Here is a 22,750-nt window from a genome sequence, read left to right as displayed (position 1 = left end):
GAATGCGTGTTCACGAAGAACAAAGCAGGTGTTAGTGTAGGAAGCAGTGCCCATGCCACGTTTATTGGTAACATCACTTAAGTTAAAAGAACAAGAAAATATTTCTATTTAGAAATTATAACCTGGGCGGATACACATTATGTTAAACAAATACAAAAACCTGTTAAGAAATTGGAGACCACCAAGATTAGAGGTTGTTCAGAAAGTTGTTTTTGAATATGATTGTTCCACGTAAGTCAATTCAGTTGGGAAGTTGTTCTGATTATTTGTTTTAATAAAAATATTTCCTATCTGCCTCAAGACTTTTCACATACAAATAAGACAAAAGATTAAAAGAAACAAATAGCAATGAAAAACCCATAGACCGCTTTGTCCCTCAGTCATGTCCCAGAGTAAATCTGGAATTGGCCATTGTATTTTACTTCCTAGCTTTCAAAAATCAAAGGACTATCTTCAAAGTGAAGCTGCAGGGAGCCATATGGGTGTTTTCAGAAAAGTCACGTATTGTTAAACACTGATCGGAACTGTCTTCTGTTGACCCGTTGTCAACAGCATGGGCTACCAGATTTGCTAAATGAAAACGTATTCACTGCTTCCCCCTATTGATGCTCTACAGTCATTTCTGCATAGAGCTTGACTCATTTTGTTTGTTCTATTAATAATATTTTAATGATTCCATGTTGGTTATCTCTTTTCTGATACATTTTTCTTCTCTTTGATGAAACAGTATTTTCATACTCGTGTCTCTGGCCTGAGTCTCTTTTTAAAAAATTAAGCCGATTGGGTTATTTGTACCCGTTTCTAATCTTTGCCTGTTTTCCTTAGTCATTAAGTGACTATTTGCTTTTCAAATAGCTTTCGTGTATTTGCTATGCCATTACTTGTGGCTCTTTAGCGCTCCCAATTTTATAATTTTTCTCTTTGGTGCACTCTAGCCTTTGAAGATCTGATACTTCCCTTTTCTCGGGCAGAAATCAGAAGCCCTGTCGGAATTCTACAGTGCGAGCAGTTCTGCCAGGGCTAGCCAGGACGAGCTGGGAAAACTGCAGAAAAACCTTGCCATACCAAGCGAAAGGACAATAAAAGGTAGATAGAATTCAGGGGGGGATAATTATAAGTTTATGCACAGGAGGCCTCAGCTGCGCAGCCGGGGCAGGAGGAGGACATGGCTGCGCAGCCGAGGCCTAGGCCTCGGCTGCGCAGCCATGTCCTCCTCCTGCCCCGGCTGTGCAGCTCCCAGGGCTGGCGCTCAGCTCTCCACACCGTGCCCCCTCATCCCCCTCCATCCCTGTGGATGCCAAAAGCCCGGCCTAAAGGCCTTGAAGAGTCACCACCATATCTATCCCAGGCCCGAAAAGGCGACCCGGCAGGGATCGGACGCATGCGCAGAGGCGCTGTTGGGGCGTTGCTATGGGAACGGGACCGAAGCCCGGCGGAGGAGGAGGAGGATGAAGCTGAGGAGGCTGCTGCTGCGCTACTACCCGCCGGGTGCGGTGCGGAGCGGGGAAGTCGGGACGGTTCCCTGCCCTGTCAGGGGCCGTGCCGGCTCGGCGGGGCTGGGGCCAGACGTGGGGATTGCCGTTGGGCGTGTGGCTGGGCGGCCCCCTCAGGGAGGCGCGGGGGTCTCCTGTAATGGAGGTTTTCCTCACCTCTGTCATGGGCTAGGGCAGGAGTAAGCGGGTGAATGGCGTTGGGTTGGCTTCAGGTGCGGGTATTTTGGCACTGAGGTTGGTGGTGGGGCTTGCGACTGGAAGCAGCTCATCGGGGCTGTAATTAATAACATCACTGAGAAATCAAGGCGATCTTGTTTGCGTTGCAGTAAGGAGTTTAAAAGGTCAAAAGTGACAGTAGTTGGCACCAAAAAACATATATGTGTTATCAAAAGCAAAACAAGTTGCCACATTTCTTTTTTTTTTTCCTTCTTTATTCCATGAGTTTTCTTAGCAGAACCAGGCTTTGACAAGCTGTGCTGCTGAGCCCTCTTCGTCGTTTATCATGAACTCAGTCAGGAGACTTAATGAATACTCAGAAGTGAAACATGATGGAGATGGCCAACTCAGGAAGTCTATTGTAATAACAGATCTTCCTTCCAAATTAATAACTTTTCTTATGGACTTGGTAAAATGCAAAATGACATAAAAATTCATCTAAGTTATCCTTTCCCACAGAAAGCCAAGGAGCAGAATTCTTTAACAACTGTTTCAAAACAGGAAGCTATGTGGTTAAATATTTTAATGCTTCCGCAGAAGGTGCAGAGGTGCCAGAGCATACCTAGAAATGGAAAGCGTGTTATGATTTTCTGTGCGTTACTGCATACAGGCCTTGCAAATACTGAAATAAATACAACAAGTTTCGTAAAACATGCTTTCCAGGCTTCTTGGAACACCAAACTACAGCAAGTATCTTCAGGACAGCTCCTTTGAAAATAGAGCTGATGAAATAATGAAGGTTGTTTGGGGAAAAAAGAGCTCATCCATTTCCAGAATAGAAAGTGGCTCATAAATAATAATGTTTAATATCTTTTATTGTATAAACACATCAGAGTTGTTCATCACCCTGCTAGCTCTCAGCAAGAACAGCCAATCTCCTTCCAGTTCTTGGAACTAGAAGGAGGTCTGCTGGAGTCAGTAGAGCAATAAAAGTGGAAGCATTGCTGTCTACAGTGTGTATTATACAATCTTGGACATCTAATTAAGACCTTTTTATTACAATTTTTTTAAAAGGAATTATTCTGGAATATGTACAAGGTGGTAAGCCAAAGACCAGATCTATAGATCTACTTGATCTTAGTCCTAAGTAAGTATGATGTTATTTCAGATAAAAGCACTCTCTGCTGTTTTGTAGCATGCTCATATACAACTCTGTTTGATTGTTTTAAACATAATAGGGGTCATCTATATCTTTGTTCACTGAAGAACACACAGAAAAGAAAATAACATAGTCAAATCATTCTCCTTTTATTTTAAATACAGAATCTTGCATTCCAGCTGAATATTACCGTCATGATTTTCTGTTCAGAGGTGAAGTCTCTTTTTGCTTATAGAGTTAGGATTATCAAGATGCCTGTACAAAGCCAGCAGAAATACACAGTGCTTAACATTGTAATGTTGTGATCAATGACAGTTAGTTCTTAGGTCCTGCAATAGTATTTCTGGTCTTCAGAACATTTCCAAACAGTGGTTCTAACTCAGCCCCCCTGGTACATTGGTTTAAATGACCTCTGTTGAAATCACTGAAAATAACAACTAAGCATCAGTTCAGATCTCTCCTGCTAATTAATTAATCCTCATAACAACCATAGGTAAGGTGGTGTAAGACAGGCAAGTAAGTGATTCCCTCTCATATGTTTATGTGGAGAAACTAAGTATTTGCTTCTGTTGCAAGTAGTGGAAGTTTTCTGGTTTCCTTTGTTGCAAACCTAATTGCAGTTGGCTTCTTTGAAAGAACAAGTAAGAGTGCATAATGTGATTTTCTAGTCTCCCGCCGATGATGAGAGAAACGGCAGGGGCTTGTTATATCTAAAAGATTGGCCTAACTGAAGAATAAAAAATACAATGTATTTCAAAATCAAGTTTAGATTTAAGTTTGATAGGATATCTTTAGGTAAGATAGAAGGCAGAGGTTACTTCATGAGGAAGCAAGTGAGATGTGCTATGTGGAGGACAATACTCAATCACAGCTGCCTCCAGCTTTCAGACAGTTGGAACACACCAGTCTGAAACTCTTCAGTGGATTCCTTGTGAGGAATAGGACAACTTTGTTGTAATGACCTAAGAAGTTACTTAGCTTTAATATTGCTGGGTGCAATTTATGCACCAGTGCTTGAGAGGTTACTTGAGTGGCTACTTTGTGCATTGGGTGACAGAACATAATGGCATGTCACAGAATCAGAGAATCGTTTAGTTTGGAAGGGACTTCTTGAGACCATCTAAAGCAGGGTCAGCTAGAGTAGGTTGACCAAGACTGTGTGTAGTTGGATTCTGTATATGTCCCAGATGGAGACTCCAGAACCTCTCTGTGAAACCTATTTCAGTGTTTGACCACTCTGACAGAAAAAGGTGTATAAGTGTATTTTTGAGTTTGGATTGAATTTCCTAGGTCCTTTTTTTTTTTCTTTTTCTTCTAATTTGTGCTCATTTGCTCTTGTCCTCTCGGTGGGCAGTACTGAGAAAAGTCTGGCTCCGTCTGCTTCATTCCCTCTCATCAGCTATTTGTAGGCTGCACATGCAAGGTGAAAAATCCAAATTTAAAAATTATTAGTTGTCTAGTATTACTTAACAGGAGTATAAAGACCAAGAGGATACTAATTTATGGGGATGTTGTTAGTGGCTCCCATTTAGAGGACTGATAAAGAAAATCCCCTTTAGATGGCAATAATTTACATATTAACAGAAATGCTAGGCTTTCTTGCTAGGACTGGTTTTAAGTATATGTTGGTGCTTTGACTGCCAGGTGTTATCAACCCTCAGCTTCTCATGGATGGCCAGGAATCAGCAGTTTATCTGATGGTATGAAAAGATGATCCAATTCCGCAGACTAGCTGTGAACCACTTCCTGGGGGCTCCATGGACACCAATAGACTGTGGACCATGTTTTGGAAGTTGTTCCTATAACTAAGAGTTACAGGAACAGGCATAGATTTGTGAAGCCACAGAGATAATTTTAACACTTTCTATATATAATTTATCCTGTTGCTACTTCATGGGCAATTTTTTTGGAATTTATGAAATTCCATTTAAATTTAGATATTTATTCCAAAGCTATCAGTTTTGGATACACATCTCCCATGTCTGACCCTCTATGGAAACCCTTTGAAAAGGTAAATTTGTTGCCAAGCTAACATTTTTAAAAGTTAAATCTTCCTGAAGAGAGGGAAGGAAGTAGAGAAATCAAGAAAGATTTATCCGTATTTCTTTAAGCCGTTAAAGAATGAGATAAATGCATATACTTTAATTGCTTCAGTTTCTCTGCAAGTAAATAATATTCTTGGGTTTATATTCATAATTATTGCCAGAGGATGAAATCTGGTGGGGTTTGGGTGGGTTTTTTGTTTGTTTTTTATTTTTTTTCCCCTCGTAATTAGCACAGATGCCATAGCCTTAGTAGAAGAAATTGGAAAAGGAGAACCTCTCATCACAGCTTCATGCAAGGAACACGTCATACGTTTAGTACGAAGATTGCAAGAGAAGCTAGAGGAAAAAGAGGATCACAAGTTCTATCTTTTTAAGGTCAGAGATGTCTTTAAAATAATTTGGGGCATTTTGGGGGGCTTCAGTTGGAATGTTCTGAGAATGTTTTTACTGCTGCATATTGTACATGAGAGCAAAATTTGAACTTTATGGCCGATTTCTTGGCTCTTTACAGTCAGTTCTACACTGACCAGAGCAACTGAGTCTGGCCTTCTTATGTCTGCCAGGAATTCCCCGAAAAGGCTGGGAGGTATAAGTGTTCCTAGACACTGTTTACACAGGCTTATGTACAAGGGTGTGTTTCGGATGGAAAGAAAGAATTCTCTTGTTTGTCATGGGGACCAGCAACACCCATTTTTGTTTGAACAAAACCTGCAACTAGATTGCAAGTAAATTAGCTGCTGGAAAAATCTCGTCTTCAGCCTACAGACAGTACTTTAAAAATTTACTTTAAACGAGTAAGTTTTTTAAGAACAATGATTAGAGAGACCTTTCAGGGTTTCAAATCCAGGACTCAGTCTATCAGAAGAGAATAGGTTTAATTGTATTTCATTGTGGAAATAAAAATAAAATTACTTCCAGAGATTGCATGTTGCAATCTGAAATAATTAAGTGTTATATCTCTACTGTGTCAGCAGATGGCAATGTGTAGCCATTAAAAATTGCTGGTCAATACTATATTATTGATACCTTCTTAAACTTAGAGGAAAGGGAAAAATTTTGTGTTGGTTTGTTTGGCTAAAAAAACCCCTTACATGTTGCTCGGTATAACTTGGATTCTTTTGACCAGTATTACACATCTGGGTGAATTCTGCAAAGATGCGTGTATTTAATCTTGAAAACAGAGCTATGTAATTAGGCATTTTGAATTTAAAAAATTTCTGTTCTGTTTTAAGGTATGCTCTCAACTGAGGTAATATCTTGCTTTTCATAAGCTTTTAAAATTCTTTGTTCATCACAGAGACTGACAGCTCATCAGATGCTTGTTCAAATTTCAGTGTAAATAAAGTATTTGTTTTTTGTTGGGTGTAGTGCCACATTTGAGCTTCTGAATTTCAAACTACTAGGGACAGGCAAATCCAATCAGTGCTGTCTTATTTCCTTCACTCAAGAGTAGTTAGAAGAGTGTGAAATGAGTTTGGTTTATGTTTCAATTCCATGTATGGCTTGTAAAGAAAAGATGAGTATCAGGTGTTCCTGAGATACTAATAAAATACAAGAGGTGGGTGGGAGTGAAATTTTTTTTTTTTTCAAAAAACATTCCATGGTTTTGCATTGTTTGGAAATGAATATTTTTTCCTGTTGCACTGGAGCATAATCTTAAATGAGTGGATAAACCCATCTTTTTGTTATTTCCAGTAATTGTGGTGATGGTGTTGTGTTAAGGCACCCTGTAGGGAAACAAGCTTTTGTAGCAATTTCTCAGGTTTTAAACTATTACATAGCAATGCTATGCTGTAGTGATTTGCAGATTTTTATCTTGGGGACTGCTGTAGCAGATTTTGCAGAATCGAGGTACATTTTTTAAATACTGCCTTAGGGTTTGACTGTTGTATCACTTACACAAGCAATTCTTACTGGCTTAGAGTTCTGTGGATGAAGCAACTGCAGCACTGGGCATTGGAAGAACAGAATTAGTCCCATGATCTGAAATTGAACATAAACCCATCTTGTTTTCCTCCCTTTTTCTCATAATTGTTAAACATGTTTGTTGTTCAGAGCTGCCTGCATGGAACCCTGAAAATGTCATGGATCAAATTTTCATAAATTTCCGTGATTATCCATTCTTGTATCTAGATATTTGTATGCCGTGGCTGTTTTAAAAAAAGCAGAATATTTTTGTCATTTCCACATCTTGATTGCTTATTCTCACTGCTGTAGCTGAAAGTACAACTTGTCTTACTTTCTGTAGAGAACAGAAATTGCTGTTTCTCTAACATAAAATATGTTTTCTCTTTCTCTCTCTCTCAGTCCTTCACTTGACCATGGTTATTTCCATTTTATCAGTCCCTACTCTTCTCAGCAGATAATCTCTAAGCTCCTTTTGTTTTTCTTTTGGAGACAGACAGCTGAGAAAGCTAGAGATAAGAACAAAAAGTTGAAGCTCTGGTAATATGTCAGTGTTTAAGTGGTATTGCTCATAAATCGTTTCGTCTTCATTCTTACACTACAGAGAAGACCTAGTGGACCACTGCTGTATTTTTAACATCCCTTTACTTCACTGTCAGCAATTGCTGTGATTTTCTAGGATATGATTTTATTATGTTTTAGACTCAAGCAGAAGCCAGCTTGTAATAGGTGAAAGTTGTTAAATGCAAATCCTGTTATACAGTAGCCACCTTATTCAAACACAAATCAGACTTTTTTTTTTTTCTGGTCATTTTCAAAGTATCACAGCACACTGACTTTCATTGGCAGTATCTGAAACCGTTTTCACCTATGTTTAATAAACCTTAATATGTATTATTATGGCTATGAGATAATTTACATGAAACATATATACTGCCTGATTAAAGGACCTTAGAAGCAATGTTAGAAAACCCGCCACCTCCATAACCTACACAGTACAGGCACACATCAAATTTGAAATTCCCTCTTTGAATTTGGTCTCGATAACTATCTTTGTTATGGTTCTGCATGCCTTTTTTTGCCATGACTTCATAGGACGTAGATGTGTCTTGTTTCTGTTCTTCATGTTTTTGAAAAAAAATCATATACTAGCTGAAAGCATCCCATAACCTAAAAGACTCAAAATACTCAATTCAGCTGGATCTCTTGATTCTCTATGTAAGGCTTAATATTAGTTGGGATTTCTTTCATCAGTGATCTCACTAGATGTGATCTCCTCACTCATTTGTTTTCGTCCTTTCAGCTCTGGTCTAGGGTTACTTTGCTCATCTCAGAGAAGGTGGAGAAAAAGCAAACATGGTGGGAAAGACAGTTCATTCAAGTAAAATACAAATTTGAAATCAATACTATATAATATCTGCAGTGATAACCTGTTGAGGCATGGAAGATATTTTAGTGAGGGATTTATGTAACTGCTAATCTGCTGGGAGGAGGAGAAAATACTAACCTATTTTATATTTTAAGCAATTGGTTTTTTTATTTGCATCAAATGTTGTTTTCCTCTTCCTCCCCCTGCTTCTATTTCAGGTACTTAGAGCACATATATTGCCACTGACTAATGTAGCGTTTAACAAATCTGGTTCCCGGTAAGTTGTTTTCAAAGTCAAAATACATAATCACTAATTGAAGTTCTGTATTCATAAATTAAATTGTAAGAGAATTTCAGTGCTCTTATCTTTCTGCAAAAAGAATTCAAAGAGTTCATCTGTGCTGCTTATAAGCATCTTAGACATAAATTCATTTGGGATTTTCACTGTAGTGGAATTTCATGTTAATTGATTTAACTGTGGGCAGAGGCCTAATCATTTTTTCTTCATGTCTTGAAAGCAACAGATTGCTTTCTAGTTGAAATACATTAAAGATTAGAAACAAGTTTTTTTATGGGTAATATTAAAAAAAAAAAAGAAGAAAGGGAATCTCTATGGTCATTAATCTATCTTTTGAAAGAAAGAAGATATTTAGGGTCTGAGACCGTGCTAACTGAAGTAGACTGTGCTACATTTTGTAGTACTAGTACTACTGTACTACATTTTGTACTACATTTTGTAGCGCTAACTGAAATCTGTGGAAATAACTCATTTGACTATGCACCAGGACCAGTAAGTTATTTACTGTATTCAGAAATTAATTTCTCTTTGCTTTAGCTTTATCACTGGAAGCTATGACAGAACCTGCAAAGTATGGGATACTGCATCAGGAGAAGAGCTACGTACGCTGGAGGGACATGGAAATGTTGTCTATGCAATAGCTTTCAATAATCCCTATGGGTACATATATTTTCTCTGAGCATAATTGCTAAGCATGTTAATTTGCAAATACAGGACTGTTACTCAGACTTTAACATCAAATAGACTATCTCAAATGTAAAGCGTTCAAATTCTGAATTTGTAAAGTTCAACTATAGCTAATCACCAGGGGACAACACTGTATATTATTTGTTTAAGAGGTACACTCAAGAATGTTTTCTGTTTTCTGCTATAATTTGTATATGATGTGAGATATAAGTACTTCTGACATCTTGTGTTGCTTCAGGTAAGGAGAAAGTTAAAGAGAAAGAACATTTCTGTCATAACAGAAGTGGACTTCTCCATTTGGTGTGACACATTCATTATTATTTAGGACAGGATTTAGAAGTGTCACAGCTGTTAAGTAATTTTTATAAAATCCACAGGGTGCTGCTGTATGAATGTCAAATATGAATCTGTGCATCTTTTGTTTTCTGCAATAACTGTTTGCCCTAGGCTAGAATTGTCACATGTTAGGTGAAGGGAATTACACGTTAGCTACTGAGCTTTCATTGTCATTTGCTTCCTGAGGAAGCTGTTGTGTGTAAGTAAATCATTTTGCTTCTCAGCAAAATGAGAAAAATTAATTTCTATTTTTATATTGAATCACATTACTTCTTTCACTGTGAGATGTCTGATTTATCAGCTAAGCAATACACAATTAACATCAGGAAATAATAGTTAAAGACTTTTTCTTATGCTATTTGAAGCATCATCATTTCCTTCTAAATGAAAAGACTTTATCTAATCTAGAACCCACTATATCAATGTCTTATATTCTGATATTATTCTTTACTTTAAAAAAGAAAACAATTAATAAAATTCTTTTATGTACTTGGAAGAAACTAGCATATGACAAAAATCTGTGCAAAGATCAATAACTGGACTGTAGCATAAAAGTGGAGATGCGATATATAGCAAGTGAAAACCTGATAAGACCCCTGAGCTATTTTAAATGAAGTTCAGTAAAAAAGAACTTTTTTTTTCTGCTCATCTTTGGGTTTCGATACAGTGTCCCTTACTACATTTTCTAGGTAATTTGATGGGAGTGGTAATTACCCCTCTGAAATTTGGGTAAACTGCTCATAAAAAGAGTTTATAACTGTTGATAAACAGATGCTATCTGCTGAAATGACATAACTTTCAAATACATCTGGAAGTGCAGCAGATAACCTCATCCCTAATTTAGATTAGTCATCAATTATGAACACTTCTGCGCTAATAGATAAGCACAGCGGCTCTTTCAAAAACTAATTATGTCTGCTAATTTTTTCCATTAATGTAACTTCTGTTTGTAAAATCCTGCTCCAGGATCTTATAGTGCAGCAGAACACACCAAAATGCATGCAAAATTCAATAGCTGGGTATTGTTTCTGTGAGTTTTACTGTCTGAGGTCAGAGTTTTGTTTCTAAATAAAAATGACAGGATTTTTTCCATTTAGTGACAAGATTGCCACGGGATCTTTTGATAAAACCTGCAAACTGTGGAGTACAGAAACAGGACAATGTTATCATACTTTCAGAGGGCATAGTGCAGAAATAGTGAGTACTGATGGACATTTCTTATTCCTTTATGTTTCCTTATTCCATCATTGATGGCTGTGGGTTCCAACTCCCTGTGAGCTGACACTGGAAGGGGCAGCTATTCTACTGCATCTGTTCACACATTCAGATATTGTGAATGTTTCTGCAGTGCAAGAAAATAGTTCTTAAGAAATAGAATAAAACATTGTATACAGTTTGAAATGATATTTTTATTTTTAGTTTGTTCCAATTTCACTTGTTTACTAGATGTTAAAACATTTTTGAAAAACACCGTAACAATTGGAATTTTCAATTTATTGCACATATTTACTCCTTTATTTGTTTACATATCTCATTTTTTTCTAGATATCTTGCATTGCCTCATATTTGCAGAACTAAATACACAAGAACATCATTGCTTTTATTGCTGTCTTTCACGCTAAGATCTGTACCTAACATACAGGACAAATTGGAGACACAGAAGAACAAATTTCTAAAATTCTAACTGTATTATCTGGGAATATGTGAGGTGCTGAAATGTCAAAGATGAATTGAAAATATTTTTAGCTTAGAAATGGTTGGTTTCCTCTCCAACGCACTGGGATCCCTATTAGCATTAGCGAATATCTTGATGCACAGCATTCAGATTTAAAAGAACAGGGCAAATTCACTGAAACTCTTAATTTCAGTGCAGAATATATTTTTTAACAAAAATAGCTATACGATCATTATTTAATAAAGTGTTTCTGGAAATAGTTTCTGGAAACAATTGGAATTTAATTTGTAGATTGTGAGGCCTATAACTAGTGTGTTTGTTGGATGGTAATTTACCTTGGTGGAACGTGACATTGGTTTTAGTGGGTTTTTGATTCCCTGGATAATTTGAGACAGTTATCCCTTACAATGGAGAATGTGTTTGTTTATTGAGACAGGCTGCAGTGATTTTGCTGCAACAAATCAGTTCACTAAATATTTAAAGGCATCTGAATTTCTTCTGACTTCTCTAGGCGTTAGATTAGAACCAGAGTGTTATGAGTTGTGCTAGCAAGTAATTAGTAGAAGATAATACCAGCAGAAAATTATGTGTTTCTCTGAATAAGACCTGTTTCTGAAAGGCCATTATTGCATACAATACTTTGCTGGCAAGGGCATGTTCATATTTATTCAGTATTAAAAAAAAAAGAAATGGACATAGTGAGAATGCACCAGTGACCTTAGCTACTGTTTTCCTCTTTACATGGCACCTCCTATTCTTTATTAGCAGAACAATCATACTGAATAATTATAGAAAATGGGAAGATGACTACAAGATTTTTTAATTTGAAAAATGAATTAAGGAAGTTGTTGAGCTTTTGTTTTTGCTTTTTAATAAATAAATATGATGCTGTGGTGATGCCCTTGGCAAGTGGCCCAGATGATGACACCTGTTAAGAGTGTGAGTGTACAAAGTGTGTTTGTGGGTGCACGAAACTGTCTGGAGGGTCTTTGCCCCAAACTGACCAAGTGAAAGAAGAAGCCTACCAAATGATAGTGTTAGGGAGGACTTTCAGTAGGACTGAACAGTAACTGGAGGATCTAAAAGAGAATTTTGAAATAAAGAAGTAGAATTTTGAAGTAAAGAAAAATTAAGAAGTAGAAAAAGATGGAAGAATCAAGATAATTTATAAGAGGGTGGGGGAGATATTAGTCTGGAAGTTGTCAAAACCTGCTCTGGTGCTTCCAGAAGTCACCAAGGGCATCACAATCTCTGCCTAGACCAGAGAGTGTAGGCTTCCTTTTGGAGACACCATGAAGAGTCTGCATCTGACCAGTGGATTGTCAGTACGCAGTTCAACAAAAAGGCCTTGTTGTCCATCCCCCCACACCCATGAGATGTGCATGTGTAAATTTGGATGCCATCTCTCTGGTATGTGGATCAGCAAATTGTAGGCAGTGGCATGGATTCAACTAAAGCTGGAGTGCCCATGTCTCCTAGGGCAGGTGTGGTCAAGTAGGGGAACATGTACTGCTAGGAAGGGGGGGGTGATTGTAACCCACTCCTCCCGTGAGAGAGGATGAGTGAGTGTGCACGCAAGAGTGTGAAAGTGTGTGTGATTAAAGCTTCTTGGAGTTAGAGGATGAGGTTTAGAAATTTGTAGCTGTTTATTAAGTTTGCATAAGTTTATCTATTGTATTAAAGATACTGATACTGAATACATAGTTCTCTGACAGTTAACTATGCAGTTAATAAATTCTCAAACTACTTCAGTCTTGTTTTTCATTAAAACTTTGTGAACTAAATAATTTCTCCCTGTGATGCAAAATGAAGCACCTAAATAGTGAATTTTAATCCAGGCTCAGAAAACAATGCAGGAAATCTTCCAGTAAGTCTTTTTAAGGCATTGCCATTGCAAAGCAGCCAATTAGTCCATTTAATTTGAGTAGTCATCCAGAGCTATGTGTTAAGGATTTGTTGCTCTTCTAGTGAGCTGTTGGGAGAACTCTGCATAAAATATTAAGTCAGACTTTTGTCTTTTTAAAAAAAATATTAATCCTGACCCATTGTTTTTGAGAAAATGTATATAAATACTCTCCCACTTCTTCCATCCAATGTTTCTTGCTACAGGTATGTTTATCATTTAATCTTCAGAGCACATTGGTGGCAACTGGAAGCATGGATACCACTGCCAAATTATGGGATATAGAGAAAGGAGAAGAAGTAGTCACTTTAAGTGTATGTTTGTCTTCCTTACAGTTTCAAAGATGTTCCTTGCTATCTTAGTTTTCTGAGATAAATAACAGTATAACCATTCCAACAGTTTCAAAACTTGCAGAGTTGCTTTTACCAGGGGTTCCCACAGTGACTGCAGTTACAAAACAGATTAAGGACACTTGAGGGAATGATAAAGCTATGGTATTTTATAAGAACTCCTATTTATCAAAAGACAGAATTTCTCATTTTAATGACACTACTGCTATAGATTAGAATGCCTTCAATTGCTCATTAAAACATGTTGCCATACTGTAAATTATGACCACCTCTGCATTAGTATGAAGTAACTCTGAAAACATTAATGTCAGACACTACATCTGTATCGATCTTCTTCCTGTAAGCATCAGCAGAGGACAGCCATCCAGCTGCCTCTAGATTGTGATGTCTCTTTGCTCTATGTGGCTTGCTGGGATTACACAGGTTCAGACTGGCCTGTGCTGTTACAATGCATTTCTCTTGCATAAATCCTAAGTAGCAGGTAGTGCATAAGCTTCCTTTGGTGTATGTGGCCTATAGAGTGAGGAAGGCATTTTATCTTCCTTGACTTTGTTTTCCTCAGAGCCCCAAGCAGAGCAAAGAGCAGTGGAATGTGTGAACCTTTATCTTATAAGTATGTTTAAATTAATTTTTCCAACCCTCTCCACCAGGACAATTGCTCACTGCTTAAGTGATGTGCCCGATTTTTTTCAGTTGTTGGGGTATTGACTGTTCCACAGTAGATCTTTCCGTAAAACTTGTGATATACTGGACAAGACAGTAGATAATAAATCAAAGGGTTATAGAAGGATTATGCTGCTGAAAAAAAGCTACATATTAAACTACATTAATGAAAAAGTAATAATTACATTCCCATACTCCTTTTCTAAAATTCTTTCAGGGGCACTCAGCAGAAATTATTGCGTTGTCTTTCAACACCACTGGAGATAGGATTATCACTGGCTCCTTTGACCATACAGTAGCAGTGTGGGATGTTGGCACTGGCAGGTACTGAAGTACTAATAAATATCATTTTACATTGCATGTTTTAATGAAAACTTTAAGAGACAATGTTGAGCTACAAATTACAGACTATTTTTGCTTCATTTAGAGTGTGCGTTCCTTCATCTTATCATGTTACTCCTGTTCCCTTTGTTCTTCTGAAAAGGAATGCTGCTTGTGAAATGCTTTTCTTTATCTTTTTTTGTTCTAAATTTCCATCTTATGAGCACTGAGGAGGCAGACAGAATGGACAGATCCTGTGTTTGTTGCTGATGAATTCTCCAAACAGAAAAAATATTTTATCAACATGGAAACTCATGGTTTGGAAAGTATCTAGAATTTCTAGATGGAACAGGCTGTTTAAGTAGAAAGAAAGTATATTTTATGTCATAGAAAAGTAGTCTGGTCACATTGTCTTTTAAAACTATAGAGGGTCTGTTTTCCTTCCCACAATCCTTTATGTCAGTATAAATTTATAAAGAGGAGAAAATTCCCCTCTGACTACAGAGAACAAAATGTCTTGCTTATGATGCAACAAATAATAATGTAGTAGCTAAATATGAACTTCTTGTATTATCCTGACAAATCTACTTGTTTTTTCAACTGGAAACTCAGTATAAGTAAAATAATAAAGTGATTGCCCTGATTACTGACAAAGTAATCTATGAAGACAACGATTCTATTACGTTTCCAGAGGTCATGTCTTTTTTCTTTTTGTGAGAGCAAGGGGAATATCTCTGAAATGTATATATAAAAGGAAAGTGTGTGTATAGTGATATCTTGGGGTAATCACGTGATTTAAAAAATAATGTACACATAGTACATAATTTAAGGCTTCATCCTTTAAGCATTGAGCTTATTCAACACCGGAAGTTGAACTTTTAGCATGTAAATACTTAGGAGGCACTCACTCAGCAAATTGGACCTTTGGATTCAACTTCGTTCAGCCTGGTATTCTTGCAAAAATATTTTTTTCTTTGAAAACAGCTGCTTCTTACGGCTTCTTGTCTGAGCCTGCAGCGAATTCAGTCTTGGGATTTTCATGTTGCATTGTTGCATTCTTTTTTTCTAAGAAACAAATGTGGACTTCACGTCAGGGTCAATACCAGGAAGTGGAATATGAAGGAAAAAATTCTGGTTTAAACACTGGCAGCTCTGGTAATTAGCTGGTGGGCAATATAATTGTGCCAGGGCCAGCATTCAGCCTTTTAGATGGCAGTTGGGGATGTATATATTTAGTAATAATGAAAAGTTGCAGTCAGAAAGACTGTGAGCAAATCATACTTTGCTGTATACAGGTTCAGGTAGATTTGCAAAAATCTTGTATGTGCCCGTCTTTCACCATATGAAATATATGAGAAACGTTGTTTTCCAAATTTGAGTTTGAACTTGGAGTTTCCTTTAATTTTGCTGGCTGTTTCTGGTGAGTGACTGTGTTCCTCAGTTTTATTCTGGGTAGGTATCCAGAATTGTCCTGAAGGAAGCTGATGTAGGGACAAGAAATCTCAAAAAGGTTCAAGATTTTCTTCATAAAATGTTAAAATTATTAAAAGAAAAAAAAAAAAGAAAGAAAGAAAAAAGGGAGAGGTACACGCACATACAACACAGGACATGCTTTTGGAATACAGGTCTGTATTTCATCAATAATTTCTCCATGGCAGATACAGTCAGCTGCAGTTCAGTTGAAGCTATCTTCAGAGCTTCATTTGACAAATCAACAGCCTGTAACTGTGGTCAGGAGTTGAGAGATGCTGAGAGAGAGAGACAGTTTCTTATTTACAATTCTGGTGCAAATATTATAGCATCCATATATTAAGTTTCACTGGAAACTGAAGGCTAAAGAGGTATTAATATGACTGCAGCTGATTTTTTTTTTTTTTTTTTTAAATAATTTAAATGGAAATTTTCTTATGGCATTTCACAAGCCTGTTTTCTGGGTTCTTTCTAATTGTTTATCTGATAGATAGTGGTTTCTGTGAGACGTTCCACATGTTGCTATTTATTCTGCTTATTGATCAGATATTTACGTTGAAGCTTGAAGCCTGGACTGCCTTTTCGAAACTTGGAAATGAAAATGTTAAAATTTTAAATTAAAACTTTTTCATTATTAGATATTTTGGATATTAGGTGTTACAATAAAAGCAGTTTCTATGGCCAAATAATATGCTCACAAAATTAAGAAGTTTTCCACTGTTGTTTTCTGCTTGTTGATTTTTTTTTTTACTGTAAAAAGGTCTGCACAATTACAATGGTGCACACCTCATACTGTTCAAAAGTAAAAGAAGTAATTCTATAAAATGACATGAATTTAATCAAGTTTTTTTAATCATAAACATAGAAAATTCAATTGCCTAGGAGATTTGCTTTGCTGTTCGTTTAGCATATATATTAATTTAGCTACCCTTATACAATGAATAAAAACATTTCAGTCACTTAAACTCATTTAGTTGTTTTTCTAGTCATTAGTTTATCCATTAGTTCAAGCAGTTTTCTATTAATGATACAGTGATATTAGCATTATGATAATAACCTAATTTACTAATCCTTTAATACATATATAGCAATTAATCATCTTTAGGGTTCATTGCCTTATAGGCCATTAACTCACTGGAAGCAATAATGGCTAATTTTACCCTCTCTATTCAGCTAAAGCTGAAGAATTTAATGGAACTAGTATTGCCAGTCTTGTGCAGCAAGAAGTTTAGGATTAATGAGGATTAGAAATCATATTTCATTTTGGCCGTCATTTGCCTGTTACTTGCGAACATGCTCACATTAAGTACCTGATTAAGTTCCATTTGATCTTCAGTGGATTTTATAAATAGTTTAGATTATATGGAATTTTAAAGATGTACTGTTTACAGTTCATTGAAGTAGGATAATGGGAGAGTAATGTGGAAAAACTTGCTGTATGTGCTCTGTATGTAGATGAATACAAGAAATCTGTTTCTGGCACCAGAAAGTCATCACATTTCACTGGAAATACATTCACTAAAATGTTTTTGAAAGAGAAGGGTGGGCTTTTCCATTTTATTCCTTACTGCCTCTCTGTCTCAAAGATAAAAAATCGAACTTATGTAGTACTAGAATCCGAAATGAGCTGTACCGCTCCATTTAATTGCTTTAATGGATAAAATGGTGAAGACTTGACACCTTAACTATACCATTTTATAAGCTTACTTATAATTTGAGTATATCAAAATACACTCTAAAAATGTAAATTCTCTTTTTTGTAGGATGTTACATATTTTAATAGGTCACCGAGGAGAGATTAGCAGTGCACAGTTCAACTGGGACTGTTCTCTCATTGTCACTGGATCAATGGACAAAACATGCATGGTAGGAAAGTTGAGTATGTACTGAATACAGCTACTTGATATATAAAAACATATCTTTTGCAAATGGAAGAGCATTATTTTAAACTAGTACATGTAATTCATTAAAGAATTTACAGCTAAATGCAAAACCGATAAGCTTATTAGTTTCAGCGAAGTCCAGTTAAATAAAAATATGTTTTAAGGCTCGTTTAATCAATATGCTAAAATAAAAAATATACAAGACTTCATTAAACTGACTAAACAATGACTCTTTATTGATTTATATTCAGGTTTCAGGTTAATACATTGTCAGACATCAGAAAGGGCCTATACATGTTGCTTTACGGATCAACTAGATATCTATCAAGTAAATTAGTCAAAATAAGCAAAAAAATTACCCTTATTTGTCTATGCAGCTGTGGAATGCTATGACTGGGGCACATATAGCAACTTTAACAGGTCACAGTGATGAAATATTGGATGTCTGCTTTGATTATGCTGGTCAGCGTATTGCAGCTGCCTCTGCTGATGGTAAGTGAATTGACTGGGACTGCTCTAAGAATTGCAATAGTGGCATAAAACACCTTTGTCCTTTTCCTTTGGGTTTGCTTTGAATGTAGCTTGATGAAGGAGGATTATTGTGACTCCAAACTATAGAATCAAGCAATGTTTGTTGCATTGTAGAAAGTTTGGCATTAAACTTAAGTTTTCCCCAGAGAAGATTTTCTTATTTTTCACACTTTAATCAACTCAATAAGTCTTTCCCCTTTAACTTTGAAATTGCTGGGAAATATTTCACTTGTGAGTGAAAATGCATTTTAAATGTTTAGGTAAGTAGTTTTGGAGTGAAGTTTGATTTGGGTTGCTCAAATTTAGGCTTAAATGAAAAAGGTAGTTGGAATTTTAATGGTGGATTAGCAACTAGGCTTTCCAAATGCATAGCAAGAGAATAGACAATAAAGACGTAGTGAAAGAAGCAATTTTGTTATTGGTATGCAGCAGTTTTGCATGCTTATTGGTTTTTTAGGAAGCACATTAAATAGTTTTTTGTATTCACCTGCACAGTGGTATATTATAGTGCATAATTACATATCATATTGTTTTTACATACTTAAGTGTTTTGATTTGCGGTTTCAGAATCAGGATACCAGGGTGGATGGGGGGCACTATTTGGATATGATTTACTGTAGTTGCCAAATTAAGACATAAGACAATGTAAAAAGTTTCCAGAGATGTAAACACTAGTTTATTAAATATAATTAATAGCTTATTAAATAGAATGAATATCTGAAATATAGTGAAAGCTTTCTGAATATATTGTACATGCATTCTGAAACTAAAGACTTAAGTGGTTCATGTTCTGTGTGGACATTTGTATTCACATTTTAGAAATTTTCCAGCAGAAACCATTAAGCAGTCAACCTTTTCCAACCAGATTACAGACTCTTTTTGACATACTTTATCCTTGGGGGAACTGTCTTCTATTGTCTTCTATTTCTTTTGAAATCAAACCTGAGAATGAGGCCCTTACAACCCTATTAAAATGTTCTTACTGTAATGCATGCTTAAGCATACCAGTCACAAATGTCTCCTAATCTACTACACCAGGATCAGCAAGAGTCTATAATGCAGAAACAAAAGAGTGCATTGCAAAGCTAGAAGGCCATGGAGGTGAAATTTCAAAGGTAAGTTGTTTGTGGTTTGCACCTTTCCTTATTTGATTACGTGTGACATCCAATCCACCAGTTATCCCATGGCACAGGAATACCGTTAAAAATGTCGTGGTAATACTGTTAATATTTAAGATTGAGAGGTCTGGCTAAGAAGTTGTCTTTTCTAAGAGAACAATCCTTTAGATTAAAAGCTGTCAGTCAATAGTTGTTTCCAACTCCCTACTTCTGAGCTATGATAATACTGGGTGTGCTCCACCAATAGCCATCTTTCCATATTGTCATGTTATTTACTATTTGAGTCTTTAGAGTTGTGGCAGTTAGCAAGCTATTTAAGTCCATTCCTCCCAGGGATACCTGGCTTTGATAACATTGAAATGATTGTTTGTCCTTACCTCTTTTTCTAGAACGTTATATAGGTTGGGTCTCTGCAATCACTTGGCAGAAAACAGGGAGCAGAGAGGGGGATGCTGTCCAAATGTTCTCTCACTATGATCATAGTTAATACAGCTTCTGTCTGACCTGTCCTAAATTCTACTTGTGTTAATAAGCCCTTAGAGTCCCCAGATTCTCTAACAGAATAAGCACAAGTTTTTTAGTCTCTTGATGACATCTTAAGGCTATTGCCTTTGAGGCTTTTACCATCATCCTTATTCCCTGCGCCTACCAGATCTGCTTCTCTTTACTCTTTCTCATTTCTCTGCACACCCAATTTATGGAATGGAACAGAAAAAGCATATTTCTGTGGCAAAATACATAGTCTTATTTTCAGAAGTGCATAAGGGACTTGAAAGTATATAAAGCCTGTTTCAAAAATCACTTGGTCATGAGGAGTGTGCTCATGTACTTTGCTGGAAGTCTTGTCTGGCTCAATTTTGAATGCTAAAGTTCGGTTCCAAATACATTTAGTTGCTTCCAAAATTGTACATATTTTTCAAACTTTGTTATTTAATACTTTCACCTTTTCATCATTCTTTCAAGTAGATAGTTTTCACTAGCTTCCAGGCTAGTATGCTAAGTCTGTGCTGCTTTGTTTGATGTATTTTGTAATTGAAATATTAATAATTTGAGACTAGGATGGTTCTTAGTGAACAAAACTCTTGTGCTTTCATTGTATTGAGATGGCTATTCTAATCACTCTGCTGAGAGAATTATTAAGTTCAGAAGGGCTAGTCTTTCCTCACTATATACACACTGCGATATTTCACACTCAGTGTAGATGCACTGAGGAATGCAGTCTGGATACATGCTGACATGCGAGTAGGCTAGGGACAGCTTCCACCAGGGTCCTTAGTGCTGGCATGATTTCTTTGCTGGAAAGGGGAATCTGCTCATCCGGGAGCATGATGAAAAGTCAGTCTATTTCTGCAGATGTTCTGTGAAGCTGTGATCACTTGGGAAGGTTATTACTTGGAAATCAGTTTTCTGAAGAACAGGAACTTTCCCCTCAGTAATTAAGCAATTGTGCACTATATGATAAACCTGGTATTGCCTGGTTAGCACTATAAAAATATGTCTGATTATCTGGAAATACATGCAATTTTGGCAATGAATGTTTAACAAATATGAAGACATACTACAAAATAAGTTGCCTTCAGTGGAATTTTTGATATTATAGAGACATATGTTATTTAATGTAGAACTCTATGACATCTGTATAAATGTTATATTGGAATAATGATAACATTTAAATAAGGTTGTTACAGTTGTAGAGCAATTGTAATTTTGGTGGATAATATTCTGAAGTCTTGATCCTATAGTAAGGTCATTGTGTGTAGACCTTTGTACATACACAAAGTTTTCAGACACAGAAGTTTGCCAGGGTGAATTTAGTGGAATACTGTCCTTAATTTTAGCTGAAAAGCTGAATACAAGAGTTGCTGGTTCCTGTTTTCATCTTTTCATCAGTAGATATGCTGCATTTTCCAGGCATATTGACTTCCTTGCTAATATAACTCTTTTCTATATTTTTTAAAAGGTATGTTTCAACCCTAAAGGCAATCGTATACTAACAGCCAGCTCTGATAAAACAGCTCGACTCTGGGATGCAGCTACTGGACACTGCCTTCAGATATTAGAGGGACATACTGATGAGATATTCTCCTGTGCTTTCAATTACAAAGGTGATATAATCATTACAGGTAACTAATATATTACTTTTTTTTTTTTTCCCCTTTTTTGAGATAAATTTGAAATCTTGTTATGGTAAAAAAAATAAGAGTCTGAAAAGCTTCCTGGGGCCATATCCCAAATACATGTACTAGCAGTGACTTAAAATATGGTGAAGAAAAGCTAGAAACTCACTTTTGAACTGAGGTTTAAGTGCATATGGCCATGAACAGATTTGTATAAAAGCATGGGCATACCCTCCTGGCTCTCCTATGGGCATATACTAACACCTGAGCAGTAACTAAGCCATTTTCTCACAATCCATTGCAACGAGGGAGGTCTGGATGAGCAAAAGGCAAAGCTTTTTAAATGGGAGCACACCTCTTGTGTATTTGCCACTGAACTCTGCTCAGGTTTCCTTCATTTCAGACAAAAAATCATGGGAAAAAATGTGAACAGAGTATTTGTGATTGCTTTGATCTTTTGACTGAACTACCAAAATATGGGATGCAGGATGATCTCAGCTGAAAATATTGCTGTAGGTCTGCTGTCTCTTGCTAGTCATGGACAGGAAAATATTTCTCTAGCTCCTTGGCATTCTGGGTAGATTGTTGGTGTTAACAAAATTGGGTAAATTGTGTGATACAGCTAAAGGATTCCTTCACAATGTGTGTTTATTACTAGGGAGCAAGGACAACACCTGTAGAATATGGCACTGACTGAAGAGAAGGAAAGATCCAGTTCAGTATATGTCTACTTTGTGAGTTTCACAGTCAATAAACTCAGTTTTTCAGATCTGTTTTATTTTACCCTCTGTTTGCCTTCAGCATTGTTGAAGTAGAAAAGTTACCCAGATTTGGATAGCCTTGATGTCTGGTAGATATAGAATCACAGAATAGTAAAAGTTGGAAGTGGCCTCTGGAGATCATCCAGTAAAAGACCCCTGCTTAAAGCACTGTCAACCAAGCAGGCTGCCCAGGACTGACATGTTTTTGAATATCTCCAAGGATGGAGACTCCACAGTTTCTCTGGGCCACCTGCTTCGTGTTTGATCACTGTCACAGCAAAAAAAAAGTTGCGTTATTTTTTCCTTGTGTTTTAATGGAATGTTTTCTTGTATTTCAATCTGTGCATGTAGCCTCTTCACTGGGTACCACCGAGAAGGGTCTGGCTGTGTTATCTCAGTCACCTGAGAGAAATCATCATTAGTGTGAATGAATCCAGTAGGATGACCCCATTTCTTTGTGTGTCATTTTTAACTTGTAACCCTTTTAATAAAAAAAATATAGCATTATAG

The 22,750-nt window shown here is 36.6% G+C and overlaps 1 protein-coding gene across 1 annotated transcript; it reads left to right on the top strand.

The window, feature by feature from the left end:
- The first annotated feature begins 1,381 nt into the window (after nucleotides 1-1,381).
- Nucleotides 1,382-22,172, top strand: DAW1 (dynein assembly factor with WD repeats 1). Its single transcript, XM_074153609.1, has 13 exons — nucleotides 1,382-1,488; nucleotides 2,724-2,796; nucleotides 5,084-5,228; nucleotides 8,346-8,404; nucleotides 8,963-9,085; nucleotides 10,546-10,645; nucleotides 13,233-13,340; nucleotides 14,257-14,363; nucleotides 17,594-17,696; nucleotides 18,091-18,205; nucleotides 19,283-19,359; nucleotides 21,323-21,485; nucleotides 22,138-22,172. Exons 1-13 carry the CDS (start codon nucleotides 1,449-1,451, stop codon nucleotides 22,170-22,172), a joined length of 1,248 nt encoding a protein of 415 aa, XP_074009710.1. The 5' UTR covers nucleotides 1,382-1,448.
- The last annotated feature ends 578 nt before the right edge of the window (nucleotides 22,173-22,750 follow it).

This window comes from Numenius arquata, chromosome 9 (assembly GCF_964106895.1).
Source record: "Numenius arquata chromosome 9, bNumArq3.hap1.1, whole genome shotgun sequence".
NCBI lineage: Eukaryota > Metazoa > Chordata > Aves > Charadriiformes > Scolopacidae > Numenius > Numenius arquata.
The sequence above is the reverse complement of the archived record's forward strand: the minus strand, read 5'-3'. Positions and strand labels throughout refer to the sequence as shown.

Excerpts from the sequence above, each read along its gene's own strand:
- DAW1 (XM_074153609.1), top strand. The coding sequence starts at position 1,449 with ATGAAGCTGAGGAGGCTGCTGCTGCGCTACTACCCGCCGG. Across the intron at positions 2,797-5,083 it reads CTACTTGATCTTAGTCCTAA|CACAGATGCCATAGCCTTAG; the intron begins GTAAGTATGATG and ends CCTCGTAATTAG. Across the intron at positions 5,229-8,345 it reads ACAAGTTCTATCTTTTTAAG|GTACTTAGAGCACATATATT; the intron begins GTCAGAGATGTC and ends CTTCTATTTCAG.